This window comes from Ostrea edulis, chromosome 3 (genome assembly GCF_947568905.1).
Source record: "Ostrea edulis chromosome 3, xbOstEdul1.1, whole genome shotgun sequence".
Lineage (NCBI taxonomy): Eukaryota > Metazoa > Mollusca > Bivalvia > Ostreida > Ostreidae > Ostrea > Ostrea edulis.
This window is the reverse complement of record NC_079166.1, coordinates 81,583,064-81,605,146: the sequence shown is the minus strand read 5'-3', so window position 1 is coordinate 81,605,146 and position 22,083 is coordinate 81,583,064. Positions and strand designations below refer to the sequence as shown.

The 22,083-nt window shown below is 36.9% G+C and overlaps 1 protein-coding gene across 2 annotated transcripts; it reads right to left on the bottom strand.

The window, feature by feature from the left end:
* Positions 1 to 1,902: 1,902 nt before the first annotated feature.
* LOC125673659 (snake venom 5'-nucleotidase-like) lies at positions 1,903 to 21,967 on the bottom strand. 2 transcript variants are annotated; one of them, XM_048910342.2, is made up of 9 exons: positions 21,095 to 21,967; positions 16,465 to 16,678; positions 14,364 to 14,546; positions 12,085 to 12,282; positions 11,731 to 11,859; positions 8,294 to 8,413; positions 6,518 to 6,673; positions 6,024 to 6,227; positions 1,903 to 3,616 (listed from the first exon to the last, which is right to left on the bottom strand). In XM_048910342.2, the coding sequence occupies exons 1-9, from the start codon at positions 21,413 to 21,415 to the stop codon at positions 3,417 to 3,419; spliced, it is 1,725 nt and encodes a 574-aa protein (XP_048766299.2). In that variant the 5' UTR covers positions 21,416 to 21,967; the 3' UTR covers positions 1,903 to 3,416. The 2 variants fall into 2 exon arrangements, with proteins under 2 accessions (XP_048766299.2, XP_048766300.2); XM_048910343.2 differs by lacking the exon at positions 14,364 to 14,546 and having other exon boundaries at positions 21,095 to 21,911.
* Positions 21,968 to 22,083: the final 116 nt, after the last annotated feature.

Genomic DNA, 22,083 nt, shown 5'->3' with positions numbered 1-22,083 from the left:
TCACCCCCTATCCCCTTGTACCATGTTAGTCAAACACGAGTTTTGGAAAACTACAAGAGGCCCATGGGCCTAGAATCGCTCTTCTGATACATTGTAGAACAGGCAAACATTCTCACTAAACAAGATTCATCAATTAACAAAGTTTGATTATGTTAAGTCAAACAGTACCTGAAAATTTAAATGTAACTGTTCAAAAGTAGGTCACGGTGACCTACTTTTGGTCAACACACTGAAGACGCAAGATGCATCAACTGACAAGTCAAATAGTATTCAAATATAACCGTCAAATTCCAAAAGAAGGCCACAGTGACCTACTTTTGGTCGACACATTCTGAAGACTAAAGACCTATTAACTGACAAAGTTTGATGATTGTAAGTCAAATAGTATCTGAAATATTCAAATATAGCCGTCAAAATCCAAAAAATAGTTCACGGTGACCTACCTTTTAGTCAACACACTCTGAAGAGTCAACATGCATCAACTGACAAAGTTTGATAATTGTAAGTCAAATAGTATCTGAAATATTAAAATATAGCTGTCAAATTCCAAAAGTAGGTCACGGTGACCAACGTTTGGTCAACAAACTATGAAGACTCAAGATGCATCAACTGACAAAGTTTGATGATCCTAGCTTTCATAATGTCCAAAATATGCATCTAAAACTGAAAATATGCAATTTGAATGTCTGCAAAATTAAAAAAAAAGTAGGTCACTGTGACCTACATTTTTATAGATATGTTTTGAGGCCATTAGACGCATCAACTTAAAAAAAGTTTGATGATTCTAAACCTCTCAGTATTTGAAATAACAACCTAAAATGTATTCATAAATGATTAGCCATAAAATTCAGAAAGTAGGTCATGGTGACATACTTTTTATATGACACAGTTCAAGGTCCCATGATCTATCAACTGACAACTTTGATGATCATAGGCTCAAAAGTGTCCAAGATATGCATCAAAATCCATTTAATAATAATTACTTGCGAAATTCAAAAAGTAGGTCACCATGACCTACTTTTGAGACAACATGATATTAGGTCCTAAGATGCATCAACTGACAAAATTGATGATCCTAGTTCTTATACTAAGCAAAATATCAAAGTTTTAACAAAACAACATTTTAGGTCAACTTTGAAGTGACCTTGAGACCACACCCTTTGCCCCAGGATGATGCCTTGAACATTTTTTTTTATCTACAACCTATCCTCATTCTTATGCATAAGTGTGGTGATAATTTGCCAAGTGGTTCTTGAGAAGAAGATTTTTTAGCAACCACTACTTTTGTTTGGATTTTCCTAATAATCTCCCCTTGTTAAAGACTCACAACCCTATAGTTAGTATAAATGAAAGCTCTTGGACCAAGGATACCCTGTGACAAATTTGACAAAAATTGGCCAAGGGGTTCTTGAGATATAGCCCTTTTTCCAAAAAGTTGACGCACACTGCACACCGCACGCCAGACATATGGCCATATGATTAGCTCTTTGAGCCTTCAACTCAGAAGAGCTCAAATGTGCATTGTAGAAAACATTTGTATTATAATCCCAAATTTAATTAAATAAGTTGGAATTCAAAGGTAATTTACACTAAGGCTACGTTCATTCACACACCCTTTATCTATGATACTTGTAAGCGATATTTCGTAAACCTGCATGGTCCATACGAGTTCATGTAGTGTCTGAAATGATGTTCAAGTAGGCAACTGTTGACGTCATGGCGATCAAAAAAGATAATAAAAAGGAATATACGAATATGTAGCGGTCAGCCAGGTTCGATCGCCGGTGGCGAGATAGCTCAGTTAGAAGAGCACCTGACTAGAGATTCAGGAGGCCTCGGTTCGAATCTCGGTCTGGTCCGTTGCATTTTCTTACTTCCTGTTATAAATATAGCAAATAATTCTGTCATTCGTATAAAAGTATTTAATGTAAACATGTAAAGCAGCACGGAAAAAAACGGTTTGAGATCCCAATGAGCGATGGCCAGACTCTCTTTTCTATATGTTCATCAAACGAACTTCAGTCTTGTATTCTATTCAGTTGCAAAGTGATTAAAATACAGGTATATATACACCTGTATCATGGACAGTATTATCGACAGTGCCAACTAGTATGTATGTTGAGTTACACATATGATATAGATGTTATATACAGAATTCAACATTTAGTGTTGCGTATACCCTTTTCCATATTGTGGTCATCATATATTATGACGGCATTCTTGTTTTTCAATGTCTGAGCACAGGAAATGAAATTATACAAAATATGTACAAGTTATACAAGTAGTACCGTCGACTGCCCTATTTGGGTGACTGTCGACTGCCCTATTTGGGTGACTGTCGACTGTCCTATTTGGGTGACTGTCGACTGCCCTATTTGGGTGACTGTCGACTGCCCTATTTGGGTGACTGTCGACTGCCCTATTTGGGTGACTGTCGACTGCCCTATTTGGGTGACTGTCGACTGCCCTATTTGGGTGACTGTCGACTGCCCTATTTGGGTGACTGTCGACTGCCCTATTTGGGTGACTGTCGACTGCCCTATTTGGGTGACTGTCGACTGCCCTATTTGGGTGACTGTCGACTGCCCTATTTGGGTGACTGTCGACTGCCCTATTTGGGTGACTGTCGACTGCCCTATTTGGGTGACTGTCGACTGCCCTATTTGGGTGACTGTCGACTGCCCTATTTCGGTGACTGGCCAGTATCGGTGACCTTTTGTTTACGTGTGCGCGTTGTCGTTTCCGGTGTAGATTGCGTCATCAATTTCGCCGTAGTGTTTGCACACAAATATAGAGTACGTCTTCATTTTCTCTCTCTCCCGAAAATGAACCACTAGAAGGAGAGTATGCAAACAATCAACACGAGCACCCCAAAAATAAGCCCATAATTTACTTATTACTTTTTCAAGTAAACTTTCAAATCAATAAAAAGTATACCAAAAGTCTAGAATTCTACACTATGTTATTTTATTCATTGACGTTTAGTTGCACATTCCTCCTGTATATATACGTTTTAACAGTTACAAACTTTTAGCAAACCTAATATATTAACAATGGTCACCGAAATAGGTGACGTCACCGTTTTAGGACCCCAAGTGTCATGTTTTTTTGTTACGAAAATTATTTATATTCAATTAACGTACCAATGATTTTGGAATTTTTGGATGAAAGTAAAGGAATTTAATTACTTTAAAGGTAGGTGTATTGTTTATTCATTTTATCTAAGTGATTAATGAGAAAATCGCGGTTTATCACTAAGGTCACCGAAAATGGTCAGTCGACAATATATATGATTCGAAATGTAAATACTCAATGAATATTTTGAGCACTTTAGAAATGTTATGTATTATATGTAGAAGTTTTTATGAATACATAAAACAACAAAATTAAAAATACAAATGTGAAACATGTTAAAGCTATAGACTTAAAATATAATGTGTAATCCGAACTGACAACAGAAACAAAAGAGTGGTGTAAAAGTAGAGTCCAGTAGTAGCGCCACCGCTCGTGCCACACGGATAACTGTTGTCCACAAACTCTATACGGTTCTCTAAGGAAGTGTACAAAGGTGAAAAGTCCTCCACATAGGCGGCGAAGGCATCTATATCCAAATTCCCTTCAGTAAAAATAAATCATTGTAATGTAAACTGGCCTCAAACTTATCAAAAACCAAAACCAGCATTATTTGATAAGAAAAAACAAAAACGTACAACTATTAATATCAGAATATAAAATGATATCTCACAAGAAATGTATAGAAATGGAAATAATGAACACAGTCAACTTTAAAATATCTCTAATGCTAGTAAAAAATATCTCTAATGCTAGTAAAAAATATCTCTAATGCTAGTAAAAATATCTCTAATGCTAGTAAAAAATATCTCTAATACCAGTAAAAATATCTCTAATGCTAGTAAAAAATATCTCTAATACCAGTAAAAATATCTCTAATGCCAGTAAAAATATCTAATACCAGTAAAAATATCTCTAATACCAGTAAAAATATCTCTAATACCAGTAAAAATATCTCTAATACCAGTAAAAATATCTCTAATGCTAGTAAAAAATATCTCTAATACCAGTAAAAATATCTCTAATGCCAGTAAAAAATATCTCTAATGCTAGTAAAAATATCTCTAATACCAGTAAAAATATCTCTAATGCTAGAAAAAATATCTTTAATACCAGTAAAAATATCTCTAATACCAGTAAAAATATCTCTAATACCAGTAAAAATATCTCTAATGCTAGTAAAAAATATCTCTAATGCTAGTAAAAATATCTCTAATACCAGAAAAAATATCTCTAATGCTAGTAAAAATATCTCTAATACCATAAAAAATATCTCTAATACCAGTAAAAATATCTCTAATACCAGTAAAAAATATCTCTAATGCTAGTAAAAAATATCTCTAATGCTAGTAAAAATATCTCTAATACCAGTAAAAATATCTCTAATGCTAGTAAAAATATCTCTAACACCAGTAAAAATATCTCTAATACCAGTAAAAATGTCTCTAATGCTAGTAAAAAATATCTCTAATGCTAGTAAAAATGTCTCTAATGCTAGTAAAAATATCTCTAATGCTAGTAAAAATATCTCTAATGCTAGTAAAAATGTCTCTAATGCTAGTAAAAATATCTCTAATGCCAGTAAAAATGTCTCTAATGCTAGTAAAAAATATCTCTAATGCTAGTAAAAATGTCTCTAATGCTAGTAAAAATATCTCTAATGCTAGTAAAAATGTCTCTAATGCTAGTAAAAATATCTCTAATGCTAGTAAAAAATGTCTCTAATGCTAGTAAAAAATATCTCTAATGCCAGTAAAAAATATCTCTAATACCAGTAAAAATGTCTCTAATGCTAGTAAAAATGCCTCTAATGCTAGTAAAAATGTCTCTAATACCAGTAAAAATATCTCTAATGCCAGTAAAAATATCTCTAATGCTAGTAAAAATATCTCTAATACCAGTAAAAATATCTCTAATACCAGTAAAAATATCTCTCATGCTAGTAAAAATATCTCTAATACCAGTAAAAATATCTCTAATGCTAGTAAAAATATCTCTAATACCAGTAAAAATATTTCTAATACCAGTAAAAATATCTCTAATACCAGTAAAAATATCTCTAATGCTAGTAAAAATATCTCTAATACCAGTAAAAATATCTCTAATGCCAATAAAAATATCTCTAATACCAGTAAAAATATCTCTAATGCTAGTAAAAAATGTCTCTAATGCCAGTAAAAATATCTCTAATGCTAGTAAAAATATCTCTAATGCTAGTAAAAAATGTCTCTAATGCTAGTAAAAATATCTCTAATACCAGTAAAAATATCTCTGATGCTAGTAAAAATATCTCTAATACCAGTAAAAATATCTCTAATGCTAGTAAAAATATCTCTAATACCAGTAAAAATATCTCTAATGCTAGTAAAAATATCTCTAATACCAGTAAAATATCTCTAATGCCAGTAAAAATATCTCTAATACCAGTAAAAATGTCTCTAATGTTAGTAAAAATATCTCTAATGCTAGTAAAAAATATCTCTAATGCTAGTAAAAATATATCTAATGCTAGTAAAAATATCTCTAATGCTAGTAAAAAATATCTCTAATGCTAGTAAAAAAAATATCTCTAATGCTAGTAAAAATATCTCTAATGCTAGTAAAAAATATCTCTAATGCTAGTAAAAAATATCTCTAATACCAGTGGGAAAAAACCCCAACAACCGTGATTACAGCAGTGTGTCAAGTTAGATTCCCATCAAGTAAAAGGTGAACGAACAGTCCGGAGTAACTTGACCAATCCTTTGACCTTGTGACTTCAAAATCAATATAGGTCATTTACTTCACAGTACAAGAGGTTAATGTATATCAAGCAAAGGTTTCTCGGGATAAAGAGTGGACAACAATATTTTCTCATGAGCAGGGGGGTTGTTCTCTTCTGGATATAATGTGCATGGCGGTTATCCTGCTGGGGACCTCGCCAGAGTAAGAAATCCACCCACGTGACTTACCTACTATATGTTTCTGTTGAGCGTGGTCTTTCACTACTGTGTAACCGTCACCACCAAGCAAGATAAAATTGGATAGTATCACGTCGTACATTTTGTTTTCCTCCAGTGGTTCATATTTCGGAATTTCACAGTCTGAACAGAGGACTTTAACCTCTACAACTCTTTGGTTTACTGGTTTATTCAAATTATACTTCACGCGTAATCCTGCAAGAAACAAGAATATCAATAAAACTGACGGATGCGTCCCCAAGTCCAACAAACACATGTTGCCCTCGATCAAAGTGAATTACGTGGATTACGAAATGAATCTTATCATTCATTTCTTGATGGCGGTAACATAGGGACAACAGGACGGAAAACTCTATCAATGCGCGTAGTGCAAGATTAATTTCTTATCGTTTATGCAACACATTTACTTTTTAATTTTATCTAAAAATTCAGTTTATCTACCTTGAAAACTAAATATGCATTTATCCATTTAGCAATACATGTACCTGAAAATTGTAGAAACGCGCCATCTGGATCCGCCACATTATGTGCAGAAGCACTGTGCTCCAATGTCTCACGTAAATACTTTCCCTGAAGTTGAATAGTTTCCAGAGTGTTTCTGAAAGGCTGCACCTCAAATATATTGCCCAATAAAATCTGTCCTTAAATAAAACATAAACACATAATTATATAAAATAAAAAAAGTGTTGAAAATACGAAATAAAAATATAAATGCAGCGCGGGTGGGGCGGATTCGAACCAGAGATGCAACTGAATAGCTATACTAAGCGCAATTATTACTTGGGTTAACATGAACCAGGTTTCTCACAAAGAGGTTCCATAACTTTTTGTCGGTTGTTTGTGAATTTCGATCCCATAGCAAAAGTACTGTTGTAAATTGTTCCTAGAATTGTACATAACATCTAAGGGCACGTTTGCCTTGAAGAACTTCAAAGTCAAAAGCCATGTCAAAATTGCACATGGTGCTTAAATGGGGAAAATGCTGTTTGGACCAACTTTGAATTTGAAGGCTAATTTCAACATTGTAGATAATACATTACATATTCGAAATAACAATAAGAAAAATTTACATACACACACACATATATAGATATATATATGTTCAACAGAAAATAACCGAAGAAAATTTTAATATAACAATGTGATTTTTTTCCTGGAAAACTGTTCTCCCCTATAAGTCTTTTCTTTTCTTTACTTTTTCTTTCTTTAACTGACTCTTTGATGTAGTCCCTGAAAACTACATTTCTCTTATTTTTGAAAGTGCAATACAATGCAATGCTGTTTGAATATAACATTTAAAGATGGTTGTTAATCATTTTCATTGTCGGGTAAAAATGTTCTATCATGTACAAAGATTTTCCATCCTATATCCCATGATACACGCCTTTGGTCTGCTCAAATATTAATGCATGGTTTTAGACACATTATTTCATTGATTATTTCCTTGTTCAAAAATATTCCAGGCTTGGATTTCTCGAAGAAATCATAAACTTAAGTTTGAGTTTTCTTCTATTTGAGTAGTCAACATTTGATTAAAATCTCAGACTTAAGTCCAAATTTTGACTTAAGTTCTTTTCGAGGAATCCAGGGCAGAACAGCTAGCTTTATTCCTTAAAATATATTGCATTTTGTCTTTGCTTGCAAAGCAGTGCCAGTCTGTCTGATATTTGCTTTCTCCGTATTAAAGCTTGACAACACGAAGCCATGGCCGCAGCAACCCAGTGAAACCTACAGTACAATTTCCTTTGCAAGTGCATAAGAAAGCACCCTGGGTAAATTTCAAATACACATCAGATAAAGACAATAATGGTGGCTTGGTGGGGATCCAGAAAATTGTCAAAGAGAGATTGTAACTCAAGGTTTGTATCCTCCCAAAAGGAGAGGTTTCAAAACTCCAAAATGGAACAACGTTAGATATGTGCAACCAAAGGGAATTGCAACCCTGTTACCCCCCCCCCCCCCTATATCAGTCACTGACAGTTGTATTGTCCTCAACAAAAGGTACACATAAGTAGAAAGTTTGTATTTAGAATTTGTCAGTTTGGAATACATGTAATACCTGATATCTAACTCCCACGCCAGGTACAGAATGCGCCATTTGTATAATTATCAGAAATATGAGCATGCGATATTCAGAAAAGGACACTGATGTCACCATGTTCATCATTAAGTTTGTATGGGTAGTATACGGTGATAATAAATGTGAATACTCAACCAATTTGCAATCAACATAATACAATGCTTAGACACGTTATATTCACCTCTGCTGAAGGAGGTCCGGATGGACCCCGAATTGATCAGAGCTATGTAAACCCTCGTGCCATTGACGTCATCAGCGTCCTTAAGGTTATGGTATACGAGCCCATCAGCGATCGCATTACCTTAAAAAAAAATCAAGAGGCCCATGGGCTTTAACGGTCACCTGAGTATACACAATTTTTGGTCTTTAGAAATCATTGCTTACTTGGGTGTTTTTCATTTTTGTACTTTGTACTAGATGAAATGTATATTATTGGTATAATTACCACGTGCAATATAAAATGATTTATAGGGGACAAGAATCAAGGCTCATCAGAATTTACCTTTTTTTCCAGAAGTAGAGAAGATTTTCTAAGATATATATAAACAAGAGCTCCGTTCGCAGTGAATATCTACAAGGTGTTTTTTTCCCTAGAAAGCCCCGTAGTGACCTTGACCTTTGTTCCCCCGAATTAACAGGTTTCTTTTTCTCTTGATAGCAAAGGTGCACGCGAGGTATCAAACCAATCGAGCAAAAACTGTGACCTGTGGAGTTTCTACAAGATTTTTCTACCAAGTCCCGAAGTGACATTGACCTTTGACTCTAACAATTTTGATGACAAACCTACATGTGAAGTATGAAATCAATCGAGCAAAACATGTGGTGTGTAGAGTATCTAGTAACAGTTTGACTGCTTAATGAAGATTTTCAAAGATATTCTTGGGAGTGTATTTTTAATATACGACCAATTTGTACCACCCTGTGGCATGAACCAGAATCCATGAAATTCACAATTTCCCCTTTCACCCATAGATGTTTTATACCAAAATTGGTTCAACCGTTTTGGAGAAGAAACTGAAAATTTTCAAAAAACAGCAATAGGTTACTCGAGTGACTGAAGTGAGTTAAAACAGTTCCTCATCTACAGAGCTTGACATCATTGATGTCTGTATGCAGAGTGTGATCCTGTCATCAATGTTTGCATGGTGGTGGAGGGTGTGATCCTATCATCAATGTTTGTATGGTGGTGGAGGGTGTGATCCTATCATCAATGTTTGTATGGTGGTGGAGGGTGTGATCCTGTCATCAATGTTTGTATGGTGGTGGAGGGTGTGATCCTATCATTAATGTTTGTATGGTGGTGGAGGATGTGATCCTGTTATCAATGTTTGTATGGTGGTGGAGGATGTGATCCTGTTATCAATGTTTGTATGGTGGTGGAGTGTGTGATCCTGTCATCAATGTTTGTATGGTGGTGGAGTGTGTGATCCTGTCAGCAATGTTTGCATGGTGGTGGAGGATGTGATCCTATCATCAATGTTTGTATGATGGTGGAGGATGTGATCCTATCATCAATGTTTGTATGGTGGTGGAGGGTGTGATCCTGTCATCAATGTTTGTATGGTGGTGGAGGATGTGATCCTATCATCAATGTTTGTATGATGGTGGAGGATGTGATCCTATCATCAATGTTTGTATGGTGGTGGAGGGTGTGATCCTGTCATCAATGTTTGTATGGTGGTGGAGGATGTGATCCTGTCATCAATGTTTGTATGGTGGTGGAGGGTGTGATCCTGTCATCAATGTTTGTATGGTGGTGGAGGGTGTGATCCTGTCATCAATGTTTGTATGGTGGTGGAGGGTGTGATCCTGTCATCAATGTTTGTATGGTGGTGGAGGGTGTGATCCTGTCATCAATGTTTGTATGGTGTTGGAGGATGTGATCCTATCATCAATGTTTGTATGATGGTGGAGGATGTGATCCTATCATCAATGTTTGTATGGTGGTGGAGGGTGTGATCCTGTCATCAATGTTTGTATGATGGTGGAGGATGTGATCCTATCATCAATGTTTGTATGGTGGTGGAGGGTGTGATCCTGTTATCAATGTTTGTATGGTGGTGGAGTGTGTGATCCTGTCATCAATGTTTGTATGGTGGTGGAGGGTGTGATCCTGTCATCAATGTTTGTATGGTGGTGGAGGGTGTGATCCTGTCATCAATGTTTGTATGGTGGTGGAGGGTGTGATCCTGTCATCAATGTTTGTATGGTGGTGGAGGATGTGATCCTATCATCAATGTTTGTATGATGGTGGAGGATGTGATCCTATCATCAATGTTTGTATGGTGGTGGAGGGTGTGATCCTGTTATCAATGTTTGTATGGTGGTGGAGTGTGTGATCCTGTCATCAATGTTTGTATGGTGGTGGAGGGTGTGATCCTGTCATCAATGTTTGTATGGTGGTGGAGGATGTGATCCTGTTATCAATGTTTGTATGGTGGTGGAGTGTGTGATCCTGTCATCAATGTTTGTATGGTGGTGGAGTGTGTGATCCTGTCAGCAATGTTTGCATGGTGGTGGAGGATGTGATCCTATCATCAATGTTTGTATGATGGTGGAGGATGTGATCCTATCATCAATGTTTGTATGGTGGTGGAGGGTGTGATCCTGTCATCAATGTTTGTATGGTGGTGGAGGATGTGATCCTATCATCAATGTTTGTATGATGGTGGAGGATGTGATCCTATCATCAATGTTTGTATGGTGGTGGAGGGTGTGATCCTGTCATCAATGTTTGTATGGTGGTGGAGGATGTGATCCTGTCATCAATGTTTGTATGGTGGTGGAGGGTGTGATCCTGTCATCAATGTTTGTATGGTGGTGGAGGGTGTGATCCTGTCATCAATGTTTGTATGGTGGTGGAGGAACGCTTCCCCTGTCTCTAATTAAGTGATTAATTAATAAAATGGATATTCTTGAAAGGGGACGGGGTGCTACAGGCTTGTTTAATACCATGTATTTTAATGGAGATGAGCTTGTAAGTTGCAAGTGGTGTAAAAATACCCCTTCTGGCGCAGATATGTTACCACAAGATCTATTGCTCAGAATACAGAGGGTGTGATCGTCTCCATTGTGGATGACGTCACTGGCTCCTCAGTGTTGCCGCGAAAAGGAAAGTACATGTAGCTGCGCAAGAGAGGGTGCTATTACGTTAGTGTTGTAGTATAGAATGCGTTTCTGATCTTTTTCGTTGTATCAATGAAACATGATTATTTAATCAAAATAGAATAATAATAAGAAGAAAATTGTGTGCTAACGCAACCATAACTGTTTTGATGACATGTAATCGTACGTCCAGAAAAAGCAGATAAACTTTCATTGAAAATGTCTTTATTTGTATCCGGGCAATATGATTTTTATTGAAGATGTCTCTATTTGTCTCCGGGCAATATGAATTTTATTAAAGATGTCTCTATTTGTCTCCGGGCAATATGAATTTTATTAAAGATGTCTCTATTTGTCTCCGGGCACTATACTAAACAATGAATGCTCTGCGTGAAAATTTCTTTACATTCAAACATCATTTTAAACAATTTAGAACGGTTTCTCTTGCCCGGATGACTGATATATTCGAATTTCGGTCAAGAAGTCATTACATAAGGCATGTGTTTCTTGTACCCATGTTGCACTCTCTCAGTCTACACTGTTCCCCGCCCTCCAGGGTCACTAACGTCCGTCCTACCACGCGGGTGATTGTGTCCTGAATAGCGCTGTACAGCAGATCAACCTTGCCTTTTAACTCGGTATCTAAATTTCAAACCAAATAAAAGAAAACTGAGATGTTTGACATGTGTCTATTTCATTGTATAAAACTATAATGAGTATCTAGGATTATTAAAAATGTATTATCAGTTTGAATTTTGAGGTGTAATATTTCTCTTCTTTCTCTCTATTTCTGGACTAAAACTTTACTATTAAGAAGTTTAAATTAACAATTTAAAATGTTTAATCATACACATAAAATTAACCCACTTTCTGCAATCGAATTGTTGAGTAAAATGGGATTGCCACCATAATTCGTAACTTTTCCATTGTCATCAAATTCAACCTGTAAAAATCCTAGATACTTTCCGAATGCGTAATCTTGGACCACCAGAGTGCGCTCTCCTCCGGCCTTCTGAACAACATGGGGATATTCCCCAGCTGGCTTCTCATTGGATGGCGGAGTTCCTATATATTCAAATTAGGATAAGAATGAATAGAAACTAATACTTGAATGCTATAAAATCTAAGAATAATTCAAGGATTACAGCGATTGTCTTTGACCGGTGACTTGCTGAATTTTGGAGACCTTCAATGTTGGTCACAGCAGCCGGCATTTCATTTACACACCACATTTTCTCGAGTATGGTTGCATATTTCTGCCACCACTTGTAAGATAATTACACTGTAAGTTGACATGTAAGATAACTGTGTTGACTTGTCAGTTACCACCGGTACTTATGTCGACTTGTCAGAAAAAAAATCTCGCTCATATTTTCTCATTATCTTTTAATTATGATATACATTTCGTACCAATGTCATAAGCTGACACCTACTTTTTGTCTTCATATCTGACAAGTCAACATCACGAAATAACAAGTCGACATAATCATATGTTAAGTTGATACCAGTGATGGTAGAAATATGCCACCATAGTATGCCTCGAGTACAGCATTATTATCGTTTGAAAAACAGCCTGTCATTTCCCTTGAATGTTTGGGCGAGGCTTCTCATGGGACGGATTTTAAGTGAGCAATCACCATAAAACAAACAGCGTGGTCATCTAAACTCGCTTTTACTGAAACCATACGACCAATCCGCAAATAAAATTTGTATACTCGATCAAGCAAAGAGGCACACTGCTATTGGAATGGTAGTGAGCGTATTTCAATTATCTACAAGCAGCAGTCACTTGAATGACCTGACAGTTACCTGAATTAGATGACCTGATACATTTACCTGAATTAGATGACACAATTACCTGAATTAGAATACCTGACACAGTTACCTGAATTACATGATACAGTTACCTGAATTAGATGATCTGACACGGTTACCTGAATTAGATAACTTGACACAGTTACCTGAATTAGATGACCTGATACAGTTACTTAAATTAGATGACCGAATACGGTCACCTGAATTAGATGCCGTGATACGTTTACCTGAATTATATGATATAGTTACATGTACCTGAATTATATGACAGAGTTACCTGAATTAGATGACCTTATTAAGTTACCTGAATTATATAAACGGACACAGCTACCTGAATTAGATGACCTGATACAGTTACCTGAATTAAATGACTTGATACAGTTAACTGAATTAGATGACCTCATATTGTTGCCCGGGCTAGATGACCCAACACAGTTAACTGAATTAGATGAACTGCCACAGTTACTTGAATTATATCACAGAGTTACCTGAATTAGATGACCTGACACAGTTACCTGAATTAGATGACACAGTTACCTGAATTATATGACCTGACACAGTTATCTGAATTAGATGACCTGACACAATTAACTGAATTAGATGATCTTACACAGTTACCCGAGTTAGATGACCTGACGCAATTAACTGAATTAGATGACCTTACACAGTTACCAGAATTAGATGAATTGATACAGTTAAGTGAATAAGATGACCTGACACAGTTACCTGAATTAGATGACACGACAGTTGTCTGAATTAGACGACCTGATACAGTTACCTGAATTAGATGACCTGACACAGTTACCCAAATTAGATGACCTGACACAGTTACCAGAATTAGATGACGTGATACAGTTAACTGAATTAGATGACCTGATACAGTTAACTGAATTAGATGACCCGACAGTTGCCTGAATTAGATGACTTGACACGGTTACCTGAATTAGATGACTTGACACGGTTACCTGAATTAGATGACCTGACACAGTTACCTGAATTAGATGACCTGACACAGTTACCTGAATTAGATGACCTGACACAGTTACCTGAATTAGATGACCTGACATAGTTACCTGAATCAGATGACCTGACACATCTATTGTGAGTAATATTGTCAGCCTTGAACATTAGCGAGGAGCCAATGGCGAAAAGTGATTGCGTTAATCTTGGAATGATCTAATTGCTCTCTAAAAGAAATTTGTGTATGTTTTAGGTAACTTTTATTCAACGTGCAATATGCTACAATTATATCATACAATCTCCTAATATTACCTGATTTATACGTGCATTGTGCTACAATTACATGCATTACATTGATCTCCTAACAGTACCTGAGTAGAGAAAGGTATTCGAATGTCCTCCAACGACAATATCTACGTTAGGGATTTTTGCAATCTTTTTGTCCACCTCAAATCCCGCATGCCCAACGGCGATAATCTTATTGATTCCTTGACCTGTGAGCCTCTCTACTTCCGTCCGTACGGAGTTCACTTCGTCATTGAAAGCCAAGGAACCTGTGGTTATGATCAAGCAAAATGGTAGATTAAACAATCAACGGCTCCTTTTAGCCCCTACATTAAAAACTGCGCAACTGATCCTAGCATCGAAGATATACTAATAAGTTATGTGAAGCTTGATAGACATGCATTAGGAATGACAATACAACGCTACGTAAATGATTTTACATACAGATCATATGAATCTTCTCCAAAATCGAACCAGTTCTTACACGAGTTTTAGATGTACACCTGCTGAGTATTAATTGTATATACTAATAGGATCATCCTCTTCGGTATCATGTAGTATATTTGCTAAAGATATTTCAAATTTAATAAATTTAGAATAATAATCCGGTTCACACGGCCTCAATTTCTTTTGGATTGTTTAATAAGATTGATGTAGATCGTTTCACAGACTCTAAATCTCCATAATTTCTATTACATTAAAAGCCTGTGAAATTTAAGGTAACTTTTTCTTAACGTTGTCGGAAATATGTTAAAAGGTGTATTCCATACTGTATGCGACAAAGATAATGCTATGTAACGTACACTTATGTAGTGGTATTACCATGGTAACTGAAAGCATTCAGTCTCGTTTACTGGAACCCATTCATAAGTGCAAATCATATTAAACTACTGTGGAGGAAGTTCTCACCTTTATCGTGAAGTAATACATTGAACAATGGATCTGTATCGGGATAAGAAATGCGAGTTTCACTCCTACATCCAATCAAAAAGTGAAAATGTTTTGTAGGGAATTTTCAAATGATCTGGAGGAGGGTAAGAAACAAATAAAACGGATGGCATGGGATTTAGATGAAAGACATATTAAGTAAGAACTACATTAGCCTGACGAGATATTCGCAGAAATTCCTTCGATAAAGTGGGTTTATACCCCATGAATCGGTCTCGAAGCAGGTAGTCCCCTGTTTGTTTACATGATTTGTTGCACATCTTTATATGCATTTGCTGATCATATTGATGATGCATCATCAATATGATCAGGTCCTTGTATACCATGTTTTGTTGTTGTGGGCCTTCCTGAAGGTGTAGCCTGTGTTCATTGGAGCAGCGAATACATCGACGATTTGTGGTGAACGTATTGCCGAAGTTTGAACTTTATTGTTTACACAAGGGTTGGGGGTAGATACCTGGCGTTTGTTGACAATTAACATTAAAGGGGAATCACATTACAGATCCACGAATGCGTTGAACCTTTTTGTTGTCGCTAAAGACTATGTCAGAACGGTAGAGGTGGAAAGTTTTGTATGTTTTTTGACACAGTACCTAAAGTGTGGATGACTTGTGTAGATCTTATGTACACCCCCCTTTTCTTGTGAGATACTAGAGTACATGTATGTATATCATAAAGTGGCCATCGCAAAAGCTTACAGAAAGTAGAAACTGACTGTTCAGAACGACGTATCAGGTGATCGGTAGGGGAAATAACACATTTTGGATAAATTATTGGTTCTGTATAAAACTAAATTTCATTCTAGGTGCCTGTGCTAAATGATAATAACTGCACTGTACTGTATATAATTCAAAAACGAGAAAACGATCAAATACCAATACATACTTAGTGCGGGGATTAAAGATATACATTTATGTAGCTGTATGATAATTCTCGCGAAACGAGATACGGTCTTGCTATGTTTCACTTCTCGAATGTCCGTCGGATGGAACGTTAAAGGGTGTTCTGTGTCAAAGATCACAACCCCCTTGGCACGCAAAAAATCGTTTCCCTGACTTTTGAAAAAGAGTAGACTCACTGGCAGCCGTCAGGGAAACTCCATAACTCAATACCGAACATATCTCATTTAGTTAACCGTCGTAAAATGACCGAAATATTGCCAAAACGACGTAAAACCATAAAAAAAAAAAAGCAATCCCTCTTCAATAGCTTACCGGTAATAAGTCGAAATCGCTTTACCTGGAGATGATATAATTGTTGTATCTTTAGTGGTGTATCCCACAATTCCAATTTGTTGCCCACCAACCTGGGCGATATAGCTTTTTCTGACGTACGGGACAATGGACGGTTCCAATGAAGTGTCGATGTTAGCACTGAGGACAGGAAAATTTACTTTTTTCAAAAATGGCAGCACGCCTTCAATTTTTCGATCAAATTCATGATTTCCCAAAGCCTGAAAAGAAAATGATAATTGTAATTCTAACGTGTTAAACACATTTTTCTAATTCTGCCTTCTTCTAACGAAAGAGGAATCTCACGTCTTATATAAAAACATCACTGTTTCCACCTGCAGCTAGCGGTCTCTATCACGAGGGATCACACCGCAGTGAGGGATTTTCAAATTTAAGGAAAATCGTGGTATGTAATTAATGTTTAGAAAAATGTACTCAATAATAAAACAAGAAATAATTTCTTCCTCTCCTGGGGAAATAAAGGACAAAATGTTTTGATTTCTTGCATTACTTTATCGGTAGAACTTAATTTTTTCGAAAAGGACTTAAAATTTGCCTCATTTATTAATTTCACCTTATAAAAAATAATAAGAAATAGTACAAATGTACCCCCTCATAAAGTGGCGCCCCCCGTAACCGCAATTCCTGGATCCGCCCCATTACCGGGTAGTTCCGTGTTTGGTACAAGTGGATCTGTACCATCTCTTATTTCTAAACAATATCCTTACATTGAATAAAATGAAAAATAAACCCGAAACGTTCACCAGACACACAGTGCCTAGACATGAAGTAAAAGTACAAACCGCCGCGGTGGTCTAGAAGTAGAGCGTTCGCCCCGCATGCGGAAGGTCGGGGTTCGAGTCCCGGCCGCGACAGACCTAAGTCGGTTAAAACGGGTAATGACAGTTCCATCGTCAAACGCTCGGCATCAGGTGTGAATGTCCCGGATGCGACCGCAAAAACCGAGGTCCCGTGTCACACTAGGTTTGGCACGCTAAAGGACCTTCACTGCTCAATGACTGTAAGCGCCGACCAAAGGCCTAAATTTGAAGCCCTTTGCCAGTTTCGGTGACGTCTCCATATGAGTGAAAAATTCTCGAGAGGGACGTTAATTAAGCAAGATACAATCAATCAATCAGAAATACACAAGTTATTCGTTGATGCTCAAGGACATATATGAACTACAGACCAGAGACAACATTGAGTGAACAATTTGAGTAGCCATACTTAACAGGATCATCAGATTTAGCAGACTTATATAATTCTTATGCTAAAAAGGTCACATCTGAAAGGATCGTTGAATTCTTCATGGCGAGAGTATGACATTGATTTTTATAGTGAGACACACATCAAATCATATTGGAATTTTCCAAGATGAGAGGTGGAATCCTATAATTATGGGTTTTTTTTTAAGGTAAGAGGTCAAATCATACTGACTAACTGGTTTTCTTGGGGGGGGGGGGGGGGGTCCAGTGTTCTTTTCGACGGTTATTATCACATAATGATTGATTGAATATTGTTTAAATAACGTTCTGCTCGAGAATTTTTCACTCATATGGAGACGTCAACATTGCCGGTGAAGGGTTGCAAAATTTTGGACTATGTTCAGCACTTACGGCCTTTGAACAGAAAGAGAACTTTATCGTGCCACACCTGCTGTAACACGGGACCTCGGTTTTTTGCGGTCTCATCCGAAGGACCACCCAATTCAGTCGCCTCTTACGACAAGCAAGGGGTACTGAGGATCTATTTTAACCTAGATCCCCACGAGGGAATATTCTCACAATACACCACACAAACGACCGTTAAAAACATGGCGACGCGGAAGCGTGGACGGCCTGAACAGCTGGTAACTAAAGATGCCAGTCTCTCAAGGTCATACATGAAAGATATTGCGAGGTTTATTGACTGACAGTTTTTATACACAGCGATGTCTGTCTGTATGTACGTCCATTCGGGATTGCTACATGTGTGTAGCTTCTTTGTGGGTCATATTGCAATTTTCATCCGTTTCAATTTTTCGTGCAGGAGTTTGAAAATTTAATGTTATAATGGAGGTAAATAATTTGTCTGGCTTACTCGTCCCACAGTTTTAGAAAGTGAGAACCTTCGTATTTACAGAGTGTTTGTATGGGTATTGAAGATGTGCATGCTGCAAGAATTTTGATTTCCCTCAAAATTACAGGCTGTGTTGAGCTTAGTTTGTTTTGAGGAAATATCATACCAAATATAGAACATGGTTTGTCCTTTACTGAGGTATGATACGAAGGTTCTCACTTGAAAACTGATTGAGAGAATCTCGGTTTTGAAGCTAGGGTCTTTGCATCGTCAGTTACCCACGGGTGCCTCTCGTCCATTCTCTAAATCATTTGAGGAAGCGTGTGGGAATCAAAACCGTCATTTGCGACGATGGTGTCTTTGTAAATAACGTGAAGATGTGCATATTGCACGGATTGTGGTTCAACAAGTTTTAATTATTATTTTTTTTAATGTTTAAAATATTTACAGTTTGTTGAACTTGTTCAAATTTGTGGAAATATATTACACACAAAACATTTTGGTTTGTCTATCTACCTCTTGTCACAGTTTAGGCTAAGACCCTTTATTCATACATGTACAATGCAAAGAAAGTATGCCACAGCCTGATGATGGCTGATAAAGCCTGAAGCAAAGTTCTGCAAATCATGGCTTAGGAAAAACACCCTATAATAAGATTTTTACGGGCGTATTTTATGTATGTACCGTTTCGGGTACTCTCTTTAATGATGTCACACGGGGATCTTATTCTAATTACGATGTATTTAGTATCATTAGTCTTTTAATTATTTAGTATCATTAGTCTTTTATGATAATCTCGGAACTTGTCACGGTTTGATCGTCCCCTCCATATCTTCATTAGGGGTGGGGTGGAGTGGGGTTAAGGAATATACCACGTGACTACTCGGAATAAAAGTAGTTTAAATTCAAAGTGTCGTTCCTCTTTTTGAACTTCGTAATGCATGCATGCATTAAAACCCAACCAGACTTTCCTCTCAATTTACTTTAAAACCCCATTTATTAAATTGTAGCAAAACGGTGCGTTTTCCCCTCGTACGCATTATAATAGATCTCTTTCATCGTCACGATTCTGAATTTCAAAACACATCCTTGTAAACAATCATTATTCAGGGAGTGAAGTGGGTGTGCTGTTCCTCACATTTGTAAGTGCTTTAAAACATTGTCATCATTTAAGATAAATACGATTAAAAAATATGAAATAAAAAATAGAATTTATGAAATGTTTACAAGTCTGAATATTACAAAGGGGGGAAGTTAAGGCTATGTAACAGGAAGGGAGAAAATGCAACGGACCAGACCGGGATTCGAACCCGGGCCCCCTGAATTTTCTAGTCAGGTGCTCTACCAACTGAGCTATCTGACCACTGGCGATCTAACCCGGTTGACCGCTATATTCCTCCCTCCTTAAATGTCTTCACACCTGAAGACATCAACCCAGTATCTTTATCCCTTGGCAGGCATGTTCACCTGTCAGTTCCAAGGGCTGGTCTACGGCACCAAATGTAACAGGAAGGGAGAAAATGCAACGGACCAGACCGGGATTCAAACCCGGGCCCCCTGAATCTCTAGTCAGGTGCTCTACTAACTGAGCTAACTTGCCACCGGCGATCGAACCCGGCTGACCGCTACAGCTACAAACGCGGGTAAAACGTGTATATAACGGCACAATCAAAGAGGAGCCAGTATAAGAGTGATTTCCATACTAAGAGAGAGAGAGAGAGAGAGGGGGGGGGGGGGGGGGAGGAGTGTTCCGAATAAAACTCGACCATCTGCTGAAAATAATTTCCATGAAATTCAAAACCACTAAATCCATACCATTGTATTGCTTAAAGTAAAATAAAGACGATACATCGCCATTTTCCTGTTCTGAAGAGGGTGCCTATTTAATGTTGTTCCAAGTATGAAAGGTAGCTGCAAGCTGAAAATATGTACACGAAATACAGTAATGGATAGGGGGGGGGGGGTTAGTTGTCTTTCAAAGTAAGCAATGCTTGTTTTATTTATAGCAAATTCACTTGGTATTGAATTACCTTCATGCATTTACAGTAACCAATGTTTTGTGATGAATAAAACCTTACTATTTCATTAATCATATTGTACTTCTTTATATTATACCAACCTGACACGACAGGAAATACTCAGATATATATTATATTAAAAAAGAAATTGTCACTAATATAATTTTACATCAATTACTTAATATTTTATATGTGCATATACATTTATTCCTTAAATAGCAAACGTTTGATAGAGCAAGTAAAACGTTGTATGTGTCCTCAGAAATTTGTAAATATCGAATTTCTTAAATGTCAATATCTTCTTAAAGATTAAAAAGAGGTTTCAATCTAAACCAAACATTTCGTCTTAAACTTAATGCTCAAATTTAGGGCTGTTTAAAAATTGCTTTACATCAAAATATGCCTGGGCACAATCGTATGATAAAAATTGTTTATTTCTCCTGCTTATGTGTACTGTTGTCATGCAAATTGATTTTCCAATAAGTGGCAAATAAATACATATTTTTGAAAAATACATCGCATTTTGTCGTTTTAAATAGCCAGCATGTTGATTAATCTTACCATTACGTCATATCCTAGTTCATTCATCGTGATAGCAGAAATATTTCCACCGTAATAATTAAACCAGAGTGTCCCTTGAAACTGGTCCCCGGCGTCCACAAACAAAGTGTTGGGAAACTGACCTCGAATTTCCTCTGCTTTTGTTTTCATCCGGGCGACTCCACCATAACAATCACTGCCCGTGCATTGGCCCCCAAAAGCGTTCATTTCTTGAACTCGCGCGTGGATGTCATTTGTGTGTAATATTGTTAAATCAAATTCTCCTAAAGCCATTGACATAAAACTACACAGAACACAAAAAACTCCATAAAGACACGCCATGAGGATGAAACTTTCACACACGTGTATTCTATACTAATTCGTGTTGTACAGCACTCGGTGATCTGTGACAATACCGTGGATTAAAGCGTTCCTTCGTGAAACACAACAGTTAGTGTCAGGACTAACGGTGTCACAAGGTTAGTCATTTGTATTAAATTTCTCAATGAAGCGGAAAACAGCGGAGAATGAGTAAACATTTCAACAGGTAAATGTAGAGGATCCGTATAGTGTTGTGCAGGTCCTTAAACAGCTGCTAAAGGATCGTATAAATAATTAAATATCACGTTTTATATTTTGCTGTGTTTAAATAAGATTAAATACACTTGCCGGTTACATATGTATATTATCGCCAAACATTTAGCCAAACCGGAAATAAATTATGACTGTAACAATTCCTTCTAATTTTTTTCTTCTTCCAAATTTTAAGATACTGATTTAGAACGTCTTGAAGATAAATTTCATACCATGACTGATGAAATTAGAAATGAATGATATATCGGTATTTTATTTAGTTTTCCATTTAGTAAGTATAAGTAATATTTAGAGTACGAGTTTCCTGGTGTATGAGAGATACAGGGCGGGGCTTGAGGCGAGAGCGATAGCTCGAGCCGGGCCCCGCCCTGTATCTCTCATACAATAGGGAACGAGTATTCTAAATGACTTGCCAC

What these genes read in the sequence shown, in the direction of transcription:
- LOC125673659 (XM_048910342.2), bottom strand. Translation starts at nt 21,415, where the DNA reads ATGGCGTGTCTTTATGGAGTTTTTTGTGTTCTGTGTAGTTTTATGTCA. An exon ending in GAATACCTTTCTCTACTCAG is followed by an intron (nt 12,283 to 14,363) that starts GTACTGTTAGGA and finishes TTGAATATATAG; the next exon opens with GAACTCCGCCATCCAATGAG. An exon ending in ACTGAGAGAGTGCAACATGG is followed by an intron (nt 8,414 to 11,730) that starts GTACAAGAAACA and finishes TTTTTTTTTAAG; the next exon opens with GTAATGCGATCGCTGATGGG.